Source organism: Rana temporaria, chromosome 3 (assembly GCF_905171775.1).
Source record: "Rana temporaria chromosome 3, aRanTem1.1, whole genome shotgun sequence".
Taxonomy (NCBI): Eukaryota; Metazoa; Chordata; class Amphibia; order Anura; family Ranidae; genus Rana; species Rana temporaria.
In genome coordinates this window covers 229,865,203-229,887,097 of record NC_053491.1, presented here as the reverse complement: position 1 = coordinate 229,887,097, position 21,895 = coordinate 229,865,203, and the positions used below count along the sequence as shown (strand labels likewise).

Here is a 21,895-nt window from a genome sequence, read left to right as displayed (position 1 = left end):
TTTCTAGTAAACACAGTTGCAGTAACGTAATAAAATACACGGCATTAAACTTGCAGTAACGCAATAAAATATACTGTGTTAAACAGTCACTACACTCTCACTGTGAAAATTTGTGATAAACCGCACACCCTATGTACACATAAACTATAAATGTTAAATCATGAACAACCACTAGATGTCTCCAGTGAATGACATGGATTAACATGTAAAATGTTAATAGAATATTAACTCTAAAGTGCAAACACATATATGTGACTACCACCAGATATCTCTAGCGGTTATGAATGGAAATGAACAAAGTGTCCAAAAAAAATCATATAAAGGTATAATGTTCTTAAACGTCCATCAAAGGACTTCCAATGGTGGATAAGGCATCTTATGCAACAAAAAGTGATTATGGGTCTTCCTCCACCAACACCTGTCACACAGCCTACTCGCCAGAATTACATGACTCCCATTACAGGATTCGCACACAGCGGATGGTCTCTCAATAGTTGCTGCAACGATTTAGTAGACAGAGCAAGAAAGTTAAACATCCAGATGTCCAATCATCAGCAAGGCATAAAAGGAAAGACGACCTCCCGTAGTGAAATGCGTAGGATTATTGTATAAAATTAGTGCTACATAAGCATTTGGAACAATTTCAATAAAATAAATGGTAAAAATTGAAGTAGGGATGGGTGCCTGCGTTTCACTGGGCGTAAGTGACTTCACGATTTTGCATTTATAGTTGCTGTGTACATAGTGTGCGTCGTTTATCGCATATCGAAGGTTTCACCTTCACAACGTGTAGCCCCTATAAATAACACAATATAACCTTTTGCGCAGGAAAGGAAATTATATACAATCCAATTTTCTCCCCCTTCTTTTTTTTTTTTTTTCACTACACTCACTCATATTCACACTAAGGTAAAGATGAATTTTCGGTGGTCACTACACTTACACTGAACTATCCCTAGATGCACACTAAACTGATATTCTTTACTGACAATAGAATCAAAATGGCACACAAACTGTCTATCTGTCTCCACAACACTATCGCACTACAAATGGCTGCATTGAAAGAAATACTTTTATAGTGTGCAGGGCTGTCTTTAATATGGTTTGGGCCCTGGGCAAACATTTTTTTTGGGCCCCCCCTCCAGCTTTTTTTGGGCCTGGCTGGTTCACATGTATGTGTTTTGGTGGCCCTCATTTGTGCAGGCACAGCAGCCCATTGATTTGAATGGGCTGCCATGCCTTTGTTTCCTGCAGAAAAAAAGGTGCATTCAGCATTTTAAAAATACAGTTGCCTTGAAATCCATTCTGCTTTTGCACCATGCTACTTACCTGCAGTTCTTGCTGTTTTTAAAAGCGTGACCTAAACGTCTAAAAATGCAGCAAGTTTGACAGTGCGGGAACTGCAGATAAGTCACAGCAGAATGGACAGAGTGCTGTATTTCAGTGCTTGATGGACATAGGTGTGCCGTATGCGCAGCCTATTACATGAGGCATGCGCTTTTCTTTGCAGGAAACGCAGGCATGGCGGCCCATTCAAATGAATGGGCTGCTGTGCCTGCGCAAATGTGGGCCGCCAAAACACATACATGTGAACCAGCCAGGCCCAAAATAAGCCCATCAAGCAGTTAAATACAGACAGTAATGCCATGTGCTGTGAGGCCTTACTCAGCCTGGACTGCAGGTCTGGTCTGTGATTTAAAGAGTTCCTCTATTTTACACATGGCATGGCATGGGGTCCCATGGTGCTAAAGCAGAATGGACAGACGGTGCTGTGACCCCATGCCATGCCATGTGTAAAATAGAGGAACTTTTTAAAACGCTGACCAGACCTGCAGTGAATCATCAAATATTATAAAGACTTTGGGCACACTCTACAGAAAACTTATATTTACAATATAGATTAGCAAACAGTGACATACCTTGAGGAGCAGGACATGAAGTAGTCGGCCTCGGGAAGAGCAAACTGGGGATGTTATAAAATCACATTCTAATTCACTTTTATATACAAGCAGCACCCAGTGGCCGGAAGGGAGAAGTGCACTTCTAAAGGGAAGCCAGGGGTGCTGTACATTTTAAAACACTGGGAAGGGAAGCAGATGTGGCACTGGCTGCGTGCCGCTGATGATTTTCAGCCTCATTTGTGGGCAGTACAGGGGCTTAACGGGCAGCTCTGCTTTGGGCCCCCAACAGTGACAGGGCCCTGGGCAGCTGCCCCTGTTTGTATGGTAAAGACGGCCCTGATAGTGTGGGCCAGGATAATGAGCCATGATTGGATACAGTCATCATGATAGTGTCCAATCATGGCTTTGAAAGTGCTCTGTGCCCTGATTGGGCAAAGCTTTCATTGCTTCAGCTAATCAGGGCTTTCAATGCACTTGTGCTTTGTGGTTGTTCGGTGGGCCGAACAAGTGGTCGACCGTCCCGATAATTCAGTGGTTCGGCGAACGGCCAAACAGGTAAAGTCTGGCCCAAACTCATGCTCGGGCCAAACTGTTTGCCCATCCCTAATAAAGATATTCACCTTTAAAGTAAAGGTTTTCTGCATACAGCAAGCTTCCAGCATATAATATTCAATAACCTGATAATACTATCAAGGTCAAAAATGCAAACCTCAATTCTTACCCTGACGATAATAGGGGCTGTCCTTTCAGCCCCAAACCCAATCATTGTCAAAAGCTTGTAGACTTCACCTCTGTAAGGCCCCTTTCACACTGTGGCGGGAGGTGCTATACCGTCAGAATTGCCGTGGGTTTTGGCCGCTTGCGGTATTAACCCTCGCTAGCGGCCGAAATAGGGTTAGGCGCATTGCGGGCGGAATTACCGCAGTTTCCCATTGTTTTAAATGGGAAGGAGCGGTATACACATGCTCCAAAGATGCTGCTTGCAGGAGATTTTTTTTCTCTCCCGCCAGCGCATCACCTCAGTGTGAAAGCCCTCGGGCTTTCACAATGACAATGCTGGGCAGGAGTTTTTCAGGCAGTATTTAGGCGTTATTTTTAGCGCTAAACCGCCTGAAAAACTCCTCCAGTGTGTAAGGGGCCTAACATCTCTAACATTCGCCCCTTTTTAACTAATGAAACCATTCAGCTACTCCATTCTCTTTTTATTGCTCGCCTTGACTATTGCAACTCCCTTTTCATAGGCCTACCTCTACACAAGCTATCCCCGCTTCAGTCTATCATGAATGCTGCTGCCAGACTCGTCTACTTTACCAGCTGCTCAGTGTCTGCCACCCCTCTCTGCCTACACTGGCTTCCGATTGCCCGGCAAAGTAAATTCAAAATACTGACCACAACATACAAAGCCTCCTCCTCCCATGCTCATCTCCAGGACTTCTCCAGAGCCTCTCCCATGCTCTGGTACGCTTTACCTCAATCTACCCAGCTATCTCATAGTCTGGCTGCCTTCAGGCGACCCCTGAAAACTCTTCAGAGAAGCCCATCTTACCTCCAACTAATCCCCCCCCCCCTTTTTTTTTTTTTTTTTTTACCACTTCCATCAGCTCATTCCCCACAGTTGCAACCTTTTGTACTACGTGTTCCATCCTGATAGATCATAAGCTCATTTTGAGAAGGGCCCTCCTAACCCTCCTTGTATTTTATTGTAACTGTACTGTCTCCCTTTTTTAAATTTGTAAAGCGCTATGTAATCTGTTGCCGCTATATAAATCCTGTATAATATACTGGTTTAATGTTCTCTCTAAAGATTAGTGCCTTGTTTGCAATTTCACTCTTGATGGTTTTCTTTAATGTGGTTCTCTTCTAGAATGTGGTGATTTCATGGTACTGGATCTGGGAGGATCCAAATTTCGGATTCTCAAGGTAAAGTTAAGCCGTGCTTCTGGAGTGGAGATGGACAATGAAGAATTTGATATATCGGAAGAAATTAGAACTGGAACAGGTGAACGGGTATGTACATATGAGTAATGCCACTAACATTGGGGTTTACCCCTGTTCTTATTTTTACCTTTTACAGTATTATCAGGCGTTAGCGCAGGGCTGTCCAGAGTCCTCCTGAAGGCTGAAAGCAGCTTTTAAAAACCAGAAAAGCATTGGGAAGTTTACTTGGTTTGTATTTAAATCTTAAAAGGCATCTATGTTCTGTTTTCATACACAGGGGAGGGGGAACCTCATGCAACTTTTTTGACAGGGTTCCCCTTTAAGATTCTCAGCACACAAGATGCACCGCAAGTCAGATAATTTTGATCTGACTTCTGGTGCGACTTATGTTCAAATCAATGGGCTCTCACAGGGAACCATTGATTTTTGAATAGAGGCAGAGAAATGCCGCTGAAAGATGGCGTGCCTAAACGAGTATAAACGGCAATGAAAAACTCAGATAAAATTGCCTTTTTTTTTAACGCTGCTTTTTTTTTCTGGGGTCGGTACTAGCTTTACAGTCCGTGTGTATGAGGCCTTACATTTAGACCATATACACCCCTCACATTTTTGTAAATATTTTATTATATTTTTTCATGTGACAACACTGAAGAAATGACACTTTGCTACAATGTAAAGTAGTGAGTGTACAGCTTGTATAACAGTGTAAATTTGCTGTCCCTTCAAAATAACTCAACACACAGTCATTAATGTCTAAACCGCTGATAACAAAAGTGAGTACACTCCTCAGGGAAAATGTGCAAACTGGGCTCAATTCGACATTTTCTCTCCCAGGTGTCATGTGACTTGTTGGTTCTACAATGTCTCAGGTGTGAATGGGGAGCAGGTGTGTTAAATTTGGTGTTATCGCTCTCACTCTCTCATACTGGTCACTGGCAGTTCGACATGGCACCTCATGGCTAAGAACTCTGAGGATCTGGAAAAACGTATTGTTGCTCTACATAAAGATGGCCTAGGCCATGGGTGCTCAACCTGTGGCTCTCCAGCTGTTGCGGAACTACAATTCCCATGAGGCATTGCAAGCCGCTGACAGGTACAAGCATGTCTCCAAAAGGCTGTGGCATTATGGGGATTGTAGTTTTGCAACAGCTGGAGAGCCACAGGTTGAGCACCCATGGCCTAGGCTATAAGAAGATTGCCAAGACCCTTAAATTGAGCTGCAGCACGGTGGCCAAGACCATACAGCAGTTTATCAGGACAGGTTTCACTCAGAACAGGCCTCACCATGGTCGACCAAAGAAGTTTCGTGCTCATGCTCGGCGTCATATCCAGAGGTTGTCTTTGGAAATTACATATATGGGTGCTGCCAGCATTGCTGCAGAGGTTGAAGGTGTGTGTGTGTGTGGGGGGGGGGGATCAGCCTGTCGGTGCTTAGAACATATGCCACACACTGCATCAGATTGGTCTGCATGACTGTCGTCCCCGAAGGAAGCCTCTTCTAAAGACGATGCATAAGAAAGCCCTCAAACAATTTGCTGAAGACAAGCGGATTAAGGACATGAGTTACTGGAACCATGTCCTGTGGTCTGATGAAACCAAGATAAACTTCTTTGGCGGGCGTTCTGATCAGCCAAATTAGGTGCTCTTGATCAAGGTCATCTGCTGATCTGGGGACTTTTAATGGCAACTAAAATCGCAGGCAGTGTTACTCCACTGTGTCTCCGGCTTCACTGTGTCTCTGACTTTGTGGTGTCTCGGAGCAGTGACACCTATGCTGAAATCAGTAGATGGGGTCTTCTCCAGTTCCTCCCACTTTACATTCCTCACCAGTCAGCTGACCTCTAGTCATTGCCCCCCAGCCATGCCATGAACTGAGTGGGTGGCCACAGGCTCCATGGACAGCCCTGCTGGGTGGCTTCAAATCTTTAAATAGGCTGGGAGAGCGGTGCGGGCTTCAGGAACAGAATTTGGTAACCCCTGGCAAATCATCATTCGACACATTCCCCCCCCCCCAGGTTGAGAACCACTGATTTAAATAGTAGTAGCTTGAATTGTTCTTTAGATCTTTTAGTATAAACTGCATTCATCAGAAAGCAGCAAATGGTTTTAAGTTTTTTTTTTTTTTTTTTTTTTTGCCAACGCTCCCAGCTTTGTTTTAATTTTACAAATCATGCTGGCACACTAAACCTCGATTACCTTAGTGATAGGACTGCTGTATTATCTAGCCAATATTCCGTCCCCCGCCCCCCCATTTCTTTTGTAATAATACATTTTATTTTTAAAATCAGGCTATTTATAGAAGTACCTGTGTGAGAACATTTTTATGTTTATAGGGAAAGTATAGTATATTTTCATTGAGCAGGTTTTTTAAAGTTTTGAAACTTTAATATCATAAGTCAATTTTTAAATGGCTTTCACATTTTTTTTTTTTACAAACTTTATTATTTTGCTATTGTATTAAATGGCCATGGAGGGAGATTTTGGCAAGCAAATTAGTGTAACAATTGGTCGCAAATCATACTGCCACTCATCGGTAAAGTCTACAGGTTTACAGACTGGCGTGCCTGTATTTCTGGGCAATCAATTGGGACCGTTTGCAAAGTTCTGAGACCGGTTTATTACTAGATTAAGGCTGGATTCACACATGTGTGGTGCGGTGCGAATTCCAGCTCTGTTTTTTTCTGCGAAGACGTATCTGCGGATCAGCTAATCAGGGGGAGGTGTAGTGAGGCGGGGGAGAGAATTCTTGTTCACAACGGACTTATTTGCAAATCCAATGCGTTCCCATAGAAGATTATGCGCCTGCAATGCTTAGAAAATGCACACAATTTTTGGGCAATACGGAATGCGAATGTAATGCACATACGGAACCAGCCTCATTCAAATGAACAGATTTTAAAATGTCCTGCGAATCCAATTTGCATAGGTGTGAACCCAGCCTGAAAGGTGTCCACTCTAAATGGAGGCATAATTTAAGAGGAGGATAGGGTCAGATTCAGTGGCATCTGGTTCTCAATTTTTGGGTGGTGCAAACAAACTGAAAAATTAAACTGTTAGTAATGCAGGACTGTAAATGGCCATTTATTAGGTGATTATGTATCCTTACTGTGCTCGTCAATTGCAGCCTCACTGTGCCCGTCAATTGTAGGCCAATCACATCCACCTTTCAAGTAAAAGAAAATAAAACCACTTAACATAAGGTTTCCTCATCTGTGCCCCCCCCTTTGCATCAGGCATCACCCAACCCCCCCCCCCCCCCATACTCACACCAAGTTTCCTTCCATCCACCTTTGGACTGGCCAGGATGCTTCATTCGAGAAACCAGAAGGGATGCCATGGGACCCAACAATCACTATTTGCAACAGGAAACAATGCTACAGTAGGAGTTTTCAGGGAGCAGAGCTCTGCTACCTGAGGATATTCTAAGGGAAGCCAATAGAGCCTCCTTAGCCTTCTGGCGTCCCACACACACTTAAATGGTAATAATAATATATATAAAAATTTCATAAGGAATAGCTTGGGGCTATTGACAAGCCACAATGGTCAGATTCTTGGTGCTACTTTTAGTGCAGCTGAGGGAGAAAATTCCAATTCAAACTTGTAACTTTTGTAGTAAATCTGTTGCACAATTTGTCTCACTGCTCCTGTTTAACATTGCTTTGTTGTGTGACAAAATTGATACCTGCCCCCATGTGTTTGGTTGTTCTATTGTGTTGGGTCATGAGACCATTTGTAATAACCAGTTCTATAATATTAAGTTGTGTCTGTATTATAACATGGAAGTTCTGGGTGTAGCTTTTGCACATTAAACAATGACTTTAAAGCTAGACAGCATAGTTTTTTATTTATTTTTTCCTACAGATGTGCCGGGGAAAATACTTGACTGTAAAACAGAATTAAAATAACATGTACTGAGACAATGGTGACTTTTTTTTTTATTGCTGCCCTCTTTTTAAATACTAGTTGCCTGCTTGTCTGTTTTCAATGCATTGAGTGACTGACCTAGAACAAGTTTGAATGTTAGAAAATCAGAGTGTCAATACTTCTGATCTGCATACATGTTCTAGATGAATTTCTCTATTTACTGAAGCCACTTGATCAGCATGGCAGCCAGGCAACTAGCATTTTAGGAAGGAGGGTTTGCAGTGGCTTTCAGTCTTTTATTACATATGCTTTTTAACCTGAGGAATTTCAAAACATGACTCTTCCTCCTTCCATGTCTGCAGCTGTTTGACCACGTTGCTGATTGCCTTGGCCGTTTTCTTCAACATCGCAATCTCAGTGAATCGGTTTTCCCCCTGGGATTCACCTTCTCATTCCCTTGTGTGCAGAGTCAGCTAGACAAGGTAACCTTTTATTCTAACTTACCTTTCAGTAAACTCTGTCCAGAAGTTTGTACATGCTTTGCCTCTAAGATCTGTTAAATACATTTTTTTATAAATTTTCTATTGCCGGTTTTCTTTTGTTTACATTGCTTCTTAGCAGGGAAGGCCAATGATGGCTGTTGAGTCATCTGTTGTGCTTCCTGGCCCGCTCCTTAACCACCAGCTATTCTTTACACAATTTTAATTCTATAATATAATTTTTTTTTTTTTACTGATTCAGATTCGAATCATTCCAAAAATGTGGAATTTGTTAGAAAAAGAAACAAAATTAAACAAATTTCAACAGAATTTGTTATTATGTCATTTTGGAGTTTTGGATGCATCCGAATCTCTGAATAACCAAAAATGTGTCAAGTTTAAATACGGACTGAAACTAATTGCACATGTCTAATATGTAGGTGATATAATAACATGCCTGGTTTCCTCTCTACAGAGTGTACTTATCTCTTGGACTAAAGGTTTCTGCTGCTCTGGCGTTGAGGGCAAAGATGTTGTCCAGTTACTAAAAGATGCCATCCAAAGACGTGGGGTGAGCGTTGGAACATCATTTGTTCACCTGTCACAGTATTATGTGACTCCTTGCTGTTTATTATACAAATATTTCTTCCACAGGATTATAAAGTGGATGTTATTGCCATTGTCAATGACACAGTTGGAACAATGATGAGTTGTGGCTACAAGGACCACAGCTGTGAAGTTGGATTTATTGTGGGTAAGTAGGGGCTCTTCATGTGCTGGTCTCGGAGTGAATTGGCTGTTGCAATACTAAATCTCCTGCTGTCTCTCCACAGGTACTGGTACCAATGTCTGTTACATGGAGGAGATGGGCAATGTGGAAGCTTTGGAAGGTGATGAAGGTACAATGTGCATCAACATAGAATGGGGAGGATTTGGAGATGATGGGACACTAAATGATATTGTGACTGAGTATGACTCACAGGTGGATCAAACATCCAGAGTACCTGGAAGGCAACGGTAAGTGTGGCAAAGAGCTGACATTCTTTATAAATTCTTGCAAATAATTTTTTTCTCCCCACTTTGATTGTAAAGTGGAGCCCTGCTAAATTATGTTCTAATGTTGCAGGGCAGTTTGCTCCCTCCCTCCAGAAAGCAATAGTAGGACACTCCTACTGTTGCCAAGGTTGTCTTGGCAAACTTTTTGTTCTCATAACCATAAGTATTTTGATGGTAGACGTCATGATGCTACTTCATCTAGACTGAAATTGTGGGGTCCAGAAAAACAGTCTGTGTTGTTACTTGGATGGGCTGATGGGGGTAACTTAATGCTTTCTGATCTAGTAAGTTTATACATTCAAGTCTTTTGAAAAAGCCACAATTCCAGAAGAGATTCAGGCCCCGTACACACGGTCGGACAAAACCGATGAGAATGGTCCGACGGACCGTTTTCATCGGTTCACCTCTGAAGTGGTCGTACGGCCTGATGTGTGTACACACCATCAGTTCAAAATCCGATTGGGTGAGAACGCGGTGACGTAAAACACACGACGTGCTGAATAAAACGAAGTTCAATGCTTCCAAGCATGCGTCGACTTGATTCTGAGCATGCGCCGGTTTTGAACCGATGCTTTTCTGTACTAACCATCAGTTTGGTCCGATGGGGCAGCGGTCCATCGGTTCGGTTTTGAAGCATGTTTTAAAATTTTGGACCGAAGGAAAACAGACCGATAGCCTATACACACGGTCGGTTTGGTCCGATGAAAATGAACTTCGGTTCATTCTCTTCGGACCAAACCGACCGTGTGTACGGGGCCTCAGGAGCCTAGACTTTTAGAACCACCACTTGATCTGTTCAAAATCTGTTGTGAGAATATATGGAGGCTACTACTTGCCTTGACATTTAAAAATGTTAGTTACCTGGTTTTCCTACTGTTCCAGTGGCTTTAGTACTTTGAATCACTGGCATTGAACAAGTATGCAGATCAGTTTGGCTTTCCTGATCTCCATGCATAAGCTCAGGTAAGTGTAAAGAATTGTGAAAAAAGTATTGAAGCCAGAGACACCAGGAACTGGTGCTTCAAGGAGGTGAGAAACAATGGCAACCATATATTTTACTCACTACAAGCTTCCTTAAAAAGTAGCCTTGGTGGCCTGAAATGGCATGACTTCTATAGGCTGGTCATGATGGAAATTTCAGTTCAGTGACCACTGGTGAATTGCAACTTGGACATGGTGTAACACTGGAAGTGATTCATAATTGCTATGTTGATGTAATGCATCTAACGCTTTTAGCATATCTTTAAAAAGAGTCATGTAAATTATTCAGTTGAAAACACATGGAATATTTCATGAACATCGTTGATTTTAGAAAGTTGACAGAGTCGTCGTGTTCAGCCAAATGTCTGCTACACAGGGAAAAGTGGAAGGTGCTTTCAGAACTGCAAAGTCTATCTTCAAATGTGAGAACTAATACACAGCAGAGTCTTTGAACTTCTAAGAGCTAATTATAATCCTCTCTTGTATTTTATACTATTTCTATACTATGTTGATCTCCAATTAGCTGAAGCAAAATGATCTAAGTACTGCAGAACTTCACTGCTCACAAACTTTACCATTATGGAATATCTTCATGTTAACCTCAAAAGAAAATGTAATTATGCCAGTGGTCATACAGTGCAAAAATGTATTGGACAAAGCTTCTTTTTAAAGATGTAAAGCAAGGATTCTAAACTAATTTCTCTATAATATAAAGCTTACTTTAACAGTACATGGAATCCTTGGCATTTTAGCTGCTAATTTTAAGAAAAATTATGAGATGAAAACTGGAATAAAATTTGTCATGTATTTGTACTATCAAATATGTACCTTTTTCATGATAATTTGTGGAGTGGGTTCAGATTGTTGGCTGACATAATGCATTTAGAACTTTTCTTTTTAGAGACTTTTTTTTACACCTTTTTAGCGTGAGTATTAAATGTTGATGAAGTGGTGATTATGGTAAAAACGGACAGAGAAGGAAATGTAAATGTTACAATATCTACATACAGTCCACTGTAAAGGCAACATCCAGGGAATAGTGGCACACTGTTCAGGAATAGGAATGAGTTCGTGTTTGAGTCGAACTCACGTTCGACTCAAACATTGCGTCGAAATACGAACGTTACGGGCCGTTCGGGCCAAATTCGAGTGGCGTGTCACGGCCCAAAATTCACAGCGGCATCGCAGTGCATTGCTGGCTGATTGGCCAAGAATGCACTATGACCTGCATTTTTTTTTTTCCATTGATCCATGTTCCCTGGGGCAAGACCCGGGTCCTCCAAACCCGTTTTACGACAATAACTTGCATATTCGCCTTTAAAATTAGCACTTTTGAATTCGAACGTTTGAGTCCCATAGACTTCAATGGGGTTCTAAAAGTTTGCGCAAACGTTCGGTCCGTTCGAAGGTTCTGGTGCAAAGATGGCGCAGCCAATGTTAAGTATCGATGTCTGACCCGCGTCGAATTTTAAATTTTTTACGTCGTTTGCGCAAGTCGTCCGTGAATGAGGCAGGGCGTGATTTAATAAGTCTTTGCGGTGTAATTTGGAGCATGCGCACTGGGATATGTCCACGGACGGCGCATGCGCCGTTCGTAAAAAACGTCAATCACGTCGGGTCACGATTCATTAGCATAAAACACGCTCACCTCTTCACAATTTGAATAAGGCGCGCTTAGGCCGGCACATTTACGCTACGCCGCCGTAACTTAGGACGCAAGTGCTTTGTGAATACAGCACTTGCCTATCTAACTTACGCCTGCCTAACGTTGGGTACCTTTACGTGAATCCAGCTAAGTGTCTTTTTTTTCTAAATAGATAGAGCAGGCAGGCAGGCTAGTCAGTTTAGTTAAAGTTACAGGGGTAGATTCAGGTAGGGAGCGCGTATTTGTGTGCGGGCGTAACGTATCCTATTTACGCTACGCCTCCGCAACTTTGACAGGCAAGTGCAATATTCACAAAGCAAAGTTGCGGCGTAAGCCCGCCTAATTCAAATGTGGAACATGTGGGCGTGTTTTATGGTATTGTATTGTGATCCCACGTAAATGACGCTTTTTACGAACATCGCATGCGCCGTCCGTGAAAGTATCCCAGTGTGCATGCTCCAAATTAACCCGCAAAAAGGCAATGCTTTCGACGTGAACGTAAATTACGCACAGCCCTATTCGCGAACGACTTACGCAAACGACGTAAAATTCGACGCTGGCCCGACGTCCATACTTAACATTGGCTGCGCTTCATATAGCAGGGGTAACTTTACGCCGGAAAAAGCCTAATGTAAACGGCGTATCTGTACTGCGACGGCCTGGGCGTACGTTCGTGAATAGGCGTATCTAGCTGATTTACATATTCTAGGCGTAAATCAGCGTACACGCCCCTAGCGGCCAGTGTAAATATGCAGTTAAGATACGACAGCGTATGAGACTTAAGCTGGTCGTATCTTAGAGAAATTCTGGCGTATCTGATTCTTTGAATCAGGCGCCAAGATACGACGCCTCACACTCAGATACGAAGGCATATCTGGAGATACACCGTCATATCTCCTACCTGAATCTGGCCCACAGTGTGTAGAGGATATATATATACATCCCAGGTGTTGTACATATATTTATACACTGTATAGTTAAGCTAGATCAGTTCTTCCTATCCTAATTTACTGATTGTGCTAGCTGCAGTATTCTCACGTGGTGTATTGCCCGTGTGCTCTGTAGTTTGCACCTAAAGTTACTTGGTGTGTACCAGTACTGCACTTGTGCTCTGTAGTTTGCACCTAAAGAAACCCATGCTATTTTTCGCAGTGATTTTCATCCATATTGCCGTGACCAGACATTACATTACATTACATTAAAGCCGCAAGCAGTCTTAAATTACTTTTTTCTTACAGTAATCTCATTTTGTGCAGGGACATTTCTAAACACGTGACACTACTATAAACACCCAGCAGGTACGATATTTAAAGGAATTTTTCATTTTTTTTTTTTCACTTTAAGCATCATTCAAATCACTGCTCCAGAAAAAACTACTTGTTTTTTAACTTTTTTTTTTCCATTGATACATGTTCCCTGGGGCAAGACCCGGGTTCGCAAAGACGTTTTCCGACAATAACTTGCATATTAGGCTTTAAAATGAGCACTTTTGAATTCAAACGTTCGAGTCCCATTGACGTCAATGGGGTTCTAAATGTTCGCGCGAACGTTCGGTCCGTTCGAAGGTTCTGGTGCGAACCGAACGGGGGGGTGTTCGGCTCATACCTAATGAACAGCAATCGGTCATTTCCCCTAGTCGGTCCACCCCCCACCCCCTTCAGTTAGAACACACCCAGGGAACATACTTAACCCCTTCCTCGCCCCCTAGTGTTAACCCCTTCCCTGCCAGTGGCATTTTTATAGTAATCCAATGCATTTTTATAGCACTGATCGCTATAAAAATGCCAATGGTCCCAAAAATGTGTCAAGTGTCCGACGTGTCTGCCATCATGTCGCAGTACTGATAAAAATCGCTGATCGCCGCCATTACTAGTAAAAAAAAACATATAAATAAAAATGCCATTTAACTATCCCCTATTTTGTAAATGCTATAACTTTTGCGCAAACCAATAAAAGCTTATTGCGATTTCTTATTTGTTGTAAAAAAAATTAGAAGAATACGTATCGGCCTAAACTGAGGAAAAAAATAGTTTTTTTATATATATTTTTGGAGGATATTTATTATAGCAAAAAGTAAAAAATATTATAATTTTTTTTTTTTTCTTCAAAATTGTCGCTCTATTTTTGTTTATAGCGCAAAAACTAAAAACCACAGAGGTGATCAAATACCACCAAAATAAAGCTCTTTGTGGGGAAAAAAAGGACTCCAATTTTGTTTGGGAGCCACGTCGCACGACCATACAATTGTCAGTTAAAGCGAGGCAGTGCCGAATCGCAAAAAGTGGCTTGGTCTCTGACCAGCAATATGGTCCGAGGCTTAAGTGGTTGAGCTGCTCAGTCTTCTGTTAGTGATTTTTTTTTTTTTTTTTTTTTTTTTTTTTAAAGGTATCTGATTCTGCAGGGTCACGTATGTAATTATTGTAATTTCCTCTTAAATCAGTTGATTTCTTCATAGTGTGGGGGCAGGTTCACCCTGAGCACATGTAACAGACGTGAAAGGGTCTTGAGAAGCTGCAGAGAATGTAATGCTGCCTGTAACATCGTTTAGCATGACTGGTTTGATGGTGGGTCAGTGATAGTCTGGGGAGGGATGTACAGACCTCTACAGGCTAGACAATGGCACCCTGACTGCCATTGGGTATCGGGATGAAATCCTTGGACCCATTGTCAGACCCTACACCTGGTGCAGTGGGTCCTGGGTTCCTCCTGGTGAACATCAATGACCAGCCTCGTGTGACTAGAGTATGCAGCCAGTTCCTGGAGGATGAAGGAATTGATACCATTGAAAAGCCCCCATCCTCGCCTGACCTAAATCCAATAGAACACCTCTGGGACAATATGTTTTGGTACATCAGATACTGCCAGGTTGCACCTCAGTCTGTTCAGGAGCTCAGTGATGCCCTGTTCCAGATCTGGGAGGAAATACCTCAGGACAGGCCTGGATTGGCCATAGGGCAAACCGGGCATTTGCCCGGTGGGCCGCGGTCGCCGGGCCGCTGTTCTGACTTGCGGGGCCAAGGCAGGCTGCTCTTTAAGCCCGCGCCGGTCCTCCGACCTTTCCGCGGCCGCCCGGCTGCCAGTTCAGCCTCAGGCTCAGCCTTCGGCGTCGGCATCAGCAGCTCCTGAAGGGGGAGGGACTAGAGGAGACACCGCTCCACGGCCGCCAGTGAAGTTTAGCCGTTGGTGCCGGGGGGCGTGACCAGGAAGGGAGAGGAGCCTGCTACAGCCTGTGTTCTGCCGATGGGATCTCTCAGCGAAAACGTAAGTGCGGCCCCTGTAACCTGAATAGGAGGAGCGGTGGGGTGGCTGCATATAGAAGAATCATTCTCTCCATCGTCCTCCCGCGGTCTCTGAATGCCTGCTTCTGCTCCTCTCCCTCTCGCAGGCATTCAGGTACTGCGGGAAGAAGATGGAGAGAATGATTCTTCTATATGCAGCCAACCCACCGCTCCTCCTATCCTTCTTATCTCTGCTGCCCCCACAGTGCTCTCTACCCCCCACAGTGCTCTCTAGTCTCTACCCCCCCACAGTGCTCTCTAGTCTCTACCCCCCCCGTGCTCTTTAGTCTCTACCCCCCCCCATGCTCTCTAGTCTCTACCCCCCCGTGCTCTCTAGTCTCTACCCCCCCCCCCAGTGCTCTCTAGTCTCTACCCCCCCCAGTGCTCTCTAGTCTCTACCCCCCACAGTGCTCTCTAGTCTCTACCCCCCACAGTGCTCTCTAGTCTCTACCCCCCACAGTGCTCTCTAGTCTCTACCCCCCACAGTGCTCTCTAGTCTCTACACCCCCCCACAGTGCTCTCTAGTCTCTACCCCCCCCACAGTGCTCTCTAGTCTCTACCCCCCCACAGTGCTCTCTAGTCTCTACCCCCCCCCACAGTGCTCTCTAGTCTCTACCCCCCCCACAGTGCTCTCTAGTCTCTACCCCCCCCCCACAGTGCTCTCTAGTCTCTACCCCCCCCCACAGTGCTCTCTAGTCTCTACCCCCCCCACAGTGCTCTCTAGTCTCTACCCCTGCCCCCCCACCAGTGCTCTCTAGTCTCTACCCCTGCCCCCCACCAGTGCTCTCTAGTCTCTACCCCCCCACCAGTGCTCTCTAGTCTCTACCCCCCACCAGTGCTCTCTAGTCTCTACCCCCCCCAGTGCTCTCTAGCCCCCCCAGTGCTCTCTAGTCTCTACCCCCCCCCCCCAGTGCTCTCTAGTCTCTACCCCCCCCCCCCAGTGCTCTCTAGTCTCTACCCCCCCCCACAGTGCTCTCTAGTCTCTACCCCCCCACAGTGCTCTCTAGCCTCTACCCCCCCCCACAGTGCTCTCTAGTCTCTACCCCCCCACAGTGCTCTCTAGTCCCTACCCCCCCCCACAGTGCTCTCTAGTCCCTACCCCCCCCCACAGTGCTCTCTAGTCTCTACCCCCCCCCCCCCCACAGTGCTCTCTAGTCTCTACCCCCCCACCAGTGCTCTCTAGTCTCTACCCCCCCACCAGTGCTCTCTAGTCTCTACCCCCCCCCACAGTGCTCTCTAGTCTCTACCCCCCCCCCCCACAGTGCTCTCTAGTCTCTACCCCCCCCCACAGTGCTCTCTAGTCTCTACCCCCCCCCACAGTGCTCTCTAGTCTCTACCCCTGCCCCCCCCACCAGTGCTCTCTAGTCTCTACCCCCCCACCAGTGCTCTCTAGTCTCTACCCCCCCCCCCACAGTGCTCTCTAGTCTCTACCCCCCCCACAGTGCTCTCTAGTCCCTACCCCCCCCCCACAGTGCTCTCTAGTCCCTACCCCCCCCACAGTGCTCTCTAGTCCCTACCCCCCCCACAGTGCTCTCTAGTCCCTCCCCCCCCCACAGTGCTCTCTAGTCTCTACCCCCCCACAGTGCTCTCTAGTCTCTACCCCTGCCCCCCCCCACCAGTGCTCTCTAGTCTCTACCCCCCCACCAGTGCTCTCTAGTCCCTACCCCCCCCCCCACAGTGCTCTCTAGTCTCTACCCCCCCAGTGCTCTCTAGTCTCTACCCCCCCCACAGTGCTCTCTAGTCTCTACCCCCCCCACAGTGCTCTCTAGTCTCTACCCCCCCCCCCCACAGTGCTCTCTAGTCTCTACCCCCCCCCCACAGTGCTCTCTAGTCTCTACCCCCCCCCCCACAGTGCTCTCTAGTCTCTACCCCCCCCCACAGTGCTCTCTAGTCACTACCCCCCCCCCACAGTGCTCTCTAGTCACTACCCCCCCCCACAGTGCTCTCTAGTCACTACCCCCCCCACAGTGCTCTCTAGTCACTACCCCCCCCACAGTGCTCTCTAGTCACTGCCCCCCCCACAGTGCTCTCTAGTCACTGCCCCCCCCACAGTGCTCTCTAGTCTCTACCCCCCCACAGTGCTCTCTAGTCTCTACCCCCCCCCAGTGCTCTCTAGCCCCCCCAGTGCTCTCTAGTCTCTACCCCCCAGTGCTCTCTAGTCTCTACCCCCCCAGTGCTCTCTACCCCCCAGTGCTCTCTAGTCTCTACCCCCCCCAGTGCTCTCTAGTCTCTACCCCCCCCAGTGCTCTCTAGTCTCTACCCCCCCCCAGTGCTCTCTAGTCTCTCCCCCCCCCAGTGCTCTCTAGTCTCTACCCCCCCCCCAGTGCTCTCTAGTCTCTACCCCCCCCACAGTGCTCTCTAGTCTCTACCCCCCCACAGTGCTCTCTAGTCTCTACCCCCCCCCCCAGTGCTCTCTAGTCTCTACCCCCCCCCCCCACAGTGCTCTCTAGTCTCTACCCCCCCCCCCACAGTGCTCTCTAGTCTCTACCCCCCCCCCCACAGTGCTCTCTAGTCTCTACCCCCCCCCCACAGTGCTCTCTAGTCTCTACCCCCCCCACAGTGCTCTCTAGTCTCTACCCCCCCCCCCCCCCACAGTGCTCTCTAGTCCCTACCCCCCCCCCCACAGTGCTCTCTAGTCCCTACCCCCCCCCACAGTGCTCTCTAGTCTCTACCCCCCCCACAGTGCTCTCTAGTCTCTACCCCTGCCCCCCCCCCACCAGTGCTCTCTAGTCTCTACCCCCCCACCAGTGCTCTCTAGTCTCTACCCCCCCACCAGTGCTCTCTAGTCTCTACCCCCCCCCAGTGCTCTCTAGCCGCCCCAGTGCTCTCTAGTCTCTACCCCCCCCAGTGCTCTCTAGTCTCTACCCCCCCCACAGTGCTCTCTAGTCTCTACCCCCCCCCCCCACAGTGCTCTCTAGTCTCTACCCCCCCACAGTGCTCTCTAGTCTCTACCCCCCCCCACAGTGCTCTCTAGTCTCTACCCCCCCCCACAGTGCTCTCTAGTCCCTACCCCCCCCCCACAGTGCTCTCTAGTCTCTACCCCCCCCCCCCACAGTGCTCTCTAGTCTCTACCCCTGCCCCCCCCACCAGTGCTCTCTAGTCTCTACCCCCCCACCAGTGCTCTCTAGTCTCTACCCCCCCCCACAGTGCTCTCTAGTCCCTACCCCCCCCCACAGTGCTCTCTAGTCCCTACCCCCCCCACAGTGCTCTCTAGTCCCTACCCCCCCCCACAGTGCTCTCTAGTCCCTACCCCCCCCCCACAGTGCTCTCTAGTCTCTACCACCCCCCCCCCCACAGTGCTCTCTAGTCTCTACCCCCCCACAGTGCTCTCTAGTCTCTACCCCTGCCCCCCCCACCAGTGCTCTCTAGTCTCTACCCCCCCACCAGTGCTCTCTAGTCCCTACCCCCCCCACAGTGCTCTCTAGTCTCTACCCCCCCCACAGTGCTCTCTAGTCTCTACCCCCCCAGTGCTCTCTAGTCTCTACCCCCCCCCACAGTGCTCTCTAGTCTCTACCCCCCCCACAGTGCTCTCTAGTCTCTACCCCCCCCCCCCACAGTGCTCTCTAGTCTCTACCCCCCCACAGTGCTCTCTAGTCTCTACCCCCCCACAGTGCTCTCTAGTCACTACCCCCCCCCCCACAGTGCTCTCTAGTCACTACCCCCCCCCACAGTGCTCTCTAGTCACTCCCCCCCCCCACAGTGCTCTCTAGTCACTACCCCCCCCCCCCCACAGTGCTCTCTAGTCACTGCCCCCCCCCCCACAGTGCTCTCTAGTCTCTACCCCCCCACAGTGCTCTCTAGTCTCTACCCCCCCCCCCCAGTGCTCTCTAGTCTCTACCCCCAGTGCTCTCTAGTCTCTACCCCCCCCCAGTGCTCTCTACCCCCCAGTGCTCTCTAGTCTCTACCCCCCCCAGTGCTCTCTAGTCTCTACCCCCCCCCCACAGTGCTCTCTAGTCACTGCCCCCCCCCCACAGTGCTCTCTAGTCTCTACCCCCCCACAGTGCTCTCTAGTCTCTACCCCCCCCCCAGTGCTCTCTAGCCCCCCCAGTGCTCTCTAGTCTCTACCCCCCAGTGCTCTCTAGTCTCTACCCCCCCCAGTGCTCTCTACCCCCAGTGCTCTCTAGTCTCTACCCCCCCAGTGCTCTCTAGTCTCTACCCCCCCCCCACAGTGCTCTCTAGTCTCTACCCCCCCACAGTGCTCTCTAGTCACTACCCCCCCCCCACAGTGCTCTCTAGTCACTACCCCCCCCCACAGTGCTCTCTAGTCACTACCCCCCCCCACAGTGCTCTCTAGTCACTCCCCCCCCCCCACAGTGCTCTCTAGTCTCTACCCCCCACAGTGCTCTCTAGTCTCTACCCCCCCCAGTGCTCTCTAGCCCCCCCAGTGCTCTCTAGTCTCTACCCCCCAGTGCTCTCTAGTCTCTACCCCCCCCCAGTGCTCTCTACCCCCCCAGTGCTCTCTAGTCTCTACCCCCCCCGGTGCTCTCTAGTCTCTACCCCCCCCCGGTGCTCTCTAGTCTCTACCCCCCCCAGTGCTCTCTAGTCTCTACCCCCCCCAGTGCTCTCTAGTCTCTACCCCCCCCAGTGCTCTCTAGTCTCTCCCCCCCCAGTGCTCTCTAGTCTCTACCCCCCCCCACAGTGCTCTCTAGTCTCTACCCCCCCCACAGTGCTCTCTAGTCTCTACCCCCCCACAGTGCTCTCTAGTCTCTACCCCCCCACAGTGCTCTCTAGTCTCTACCCCCCCCCCCACAGTGCTCTCTAGTCTCTACCCCCCCACAGTTCTCTCTAGTCTCTACCCCCCCCACAGTGCTCTCTAGTCTCTACCCCCCCCCCCAGTGCTCTCTAGTCTCTACCCCCCCCCCAGTGCTCTCTAGTCTCTCCCCCCCCCCCCCAGTGCTCTCCGCCTCTCCCCCTGTGCTCTTCACCTCTCCCCAATGCTCTCTAGCCCCCCCATGCTCTCTAGCCCCCCCATGCTCTCCACCTCCCTCCTGTGCTCTTCACCTTCCCCCTGTGCCCTCTGCCTCTCCTCCTCCTCCCTATGCTCTACACTTCCCCCTGTGCTCTTCACCTCCCCCCAATGCTCTCCAACACCCCCAGTGCTCTCCAGCCTCACCTTCTCTCCACCTCCCTCCTGTGTTCTCCACCTCCCCCCATGCTCTATGCTGCCCCCCTGTGCCCTCCGTCTCTCCCCCTGTGCTCTCCACCTTCCCAATGCTCTACGCTGCCCCCCCTGTGCCCTCCGCCTCTCCCCCTGTGCTCTTTTCAATTCCCCCTAATTCTCTACAGCCCCCCCGTGCTCTCTATCCCCCCCAGTGCTCTCCAGCCCCCCTCTTCTCTCCACCTCCCTCCTGTGCTCTCCACCTCCCCCCATGCTCTACGCTGCCCCCTATGCCCTCTATCTCTCCCCCTGTGCTCTTCACCTCCCCCATGCTCAACGCTTCCCCCCCCCCTGTGCCCTCTGCCTCTTCCCCTGTGCCCTCTGCCTCTTCCCCTGTGCCCTCTGCCTCTCCCTCTGTGCCCTCTGCCTCTCCCCCTGTGCCCTCTGCCTCTCCCCCTGTGCCCTCTGCCTCTCCCCCTGTGCCCTCTGCCTCTCCCCCGTGCTCTCTAGCCTCCCCTGTGCTCTCCGCCTCTACCCTGTGCTCTCTGCCTCTACCCTGTGCTCTCCAGCCTCCCAGTGCTCTTTAACACCCCAGCCCAGTGCTTTCCACCTCCCACATGCTCTACGCTGCCCCCCTGTGCCCTCCGTCTCTCCCCCTGTGCTCTCCACCTCCCCCATGCTCAACGCTTCCCTCCTGTGCCCTCTGCCTCTACCCCTGTGCTTTCTAGCCTCCCCTGTGCTTTCTAGCCTCCCCTGTGCTTTCTAGCCTCCCCTGTGCTTTCTAGCCTCCCCTGTGCTCTTTAACACCCCAGTCCAGTGCTTTCCACCTCCCACATTTTAGTATATGTGTATTATTTTATGCCCCATCTCTCTAAATTATGCAGAATTTTTCATAACTTAAGCCGAGTGCCACCACCTTCAAAGGGATGGCTAGCATATGCAAATATCTTTCTATAGATTTAGCAAACTGTTAAGACATTCCCTGTGTGGTCTCATATTTCTCTTAACCTCTATGGGTGATGTTTCCAGGAAACAAAACTAACCAAGACAAAGCAGGGTGTGTTGTAGGAACTGAAGCGGGGGGCTGACAACCATGGGCATCCGCTGATGCGGGGGGCGCTTCGGCAGCGGCATTTTACCCTTTCTTTGACCGCTAGCGGGGGTTAAAAGCACCCCCCATGTTAAAATGTAAAAACACCCCACTGTGCATCTTTCAATATCTCTTTGTCACTACTGTGTACCCCCTCTCCACAACTGCACCTCTGGACTCCTTTACATTACACAGCACCTCACAGCTCTGGACTACACTATATTGACAGTATATTTATTTCAGGTCTAAAAGAGGAACCTTTTGGAATGAGGGACAAATGGATTTGATTCCAGAAGAGGGACAGGCACTCTAAATAAGGGACAACTAGAAACTATGCCCTGGGCTACAACTCTGTGTTGTGTTTGCTCTGCATTTCCAGACTTGCTAAAAACACATCAGAAAATAGTCTATTGTTACCTGTGGCAACAGATGTTGGAACAAACAAAGCACAGGCCTGGTAAACAATATCAAACGGCGCTCCCTTCCCTCTGTCCTCTGGCGCTCGTATCGTAGGTCACGGAGCTGGGTCTGTGTTGTGTGCAAGGTCCCGCCCCCCTAGTTCGGC

The 21,895-nt window shown here is 48.3% G+C and overlaps 1 protein-coding gene across 3 annotated transcripts in view; it reads left to right on the top strand.

The window, feature by feature from the left end:
- The window catches only part of HK3 (hexokinase 3), a 158,446-nt gene that overhangs the window by 104,719 nt on the left and 31,832 nt on the right, over nt 1-21,895 (top strand). For all 3 annotated transcript variants that reach the window (XM_040344403.1, XM_040344404.1, XM_040344405.1), the window contains 5 exons: nt 3,766-3,908; nt 8,066-8,185; nt 8,658-8,753; nt 8,837-8,936; nt 9,016-9,199. In XM_040344403.1, the coding sequence (XP_040200337.1) occupies nt 3,766-3,908; nt 8,066-8,185; nt 8,658-8,753; nt 8,837-8,936; nt 9,016-9,199 (643 nt within the window). The remainder of the gene's footprint in view (nt 1-3,765; nt 3,909-8,065; nt 8,186-8,657; nt 8,754-8,836; nt 8,937-9,015; nt 9,200-21,895) is intronic.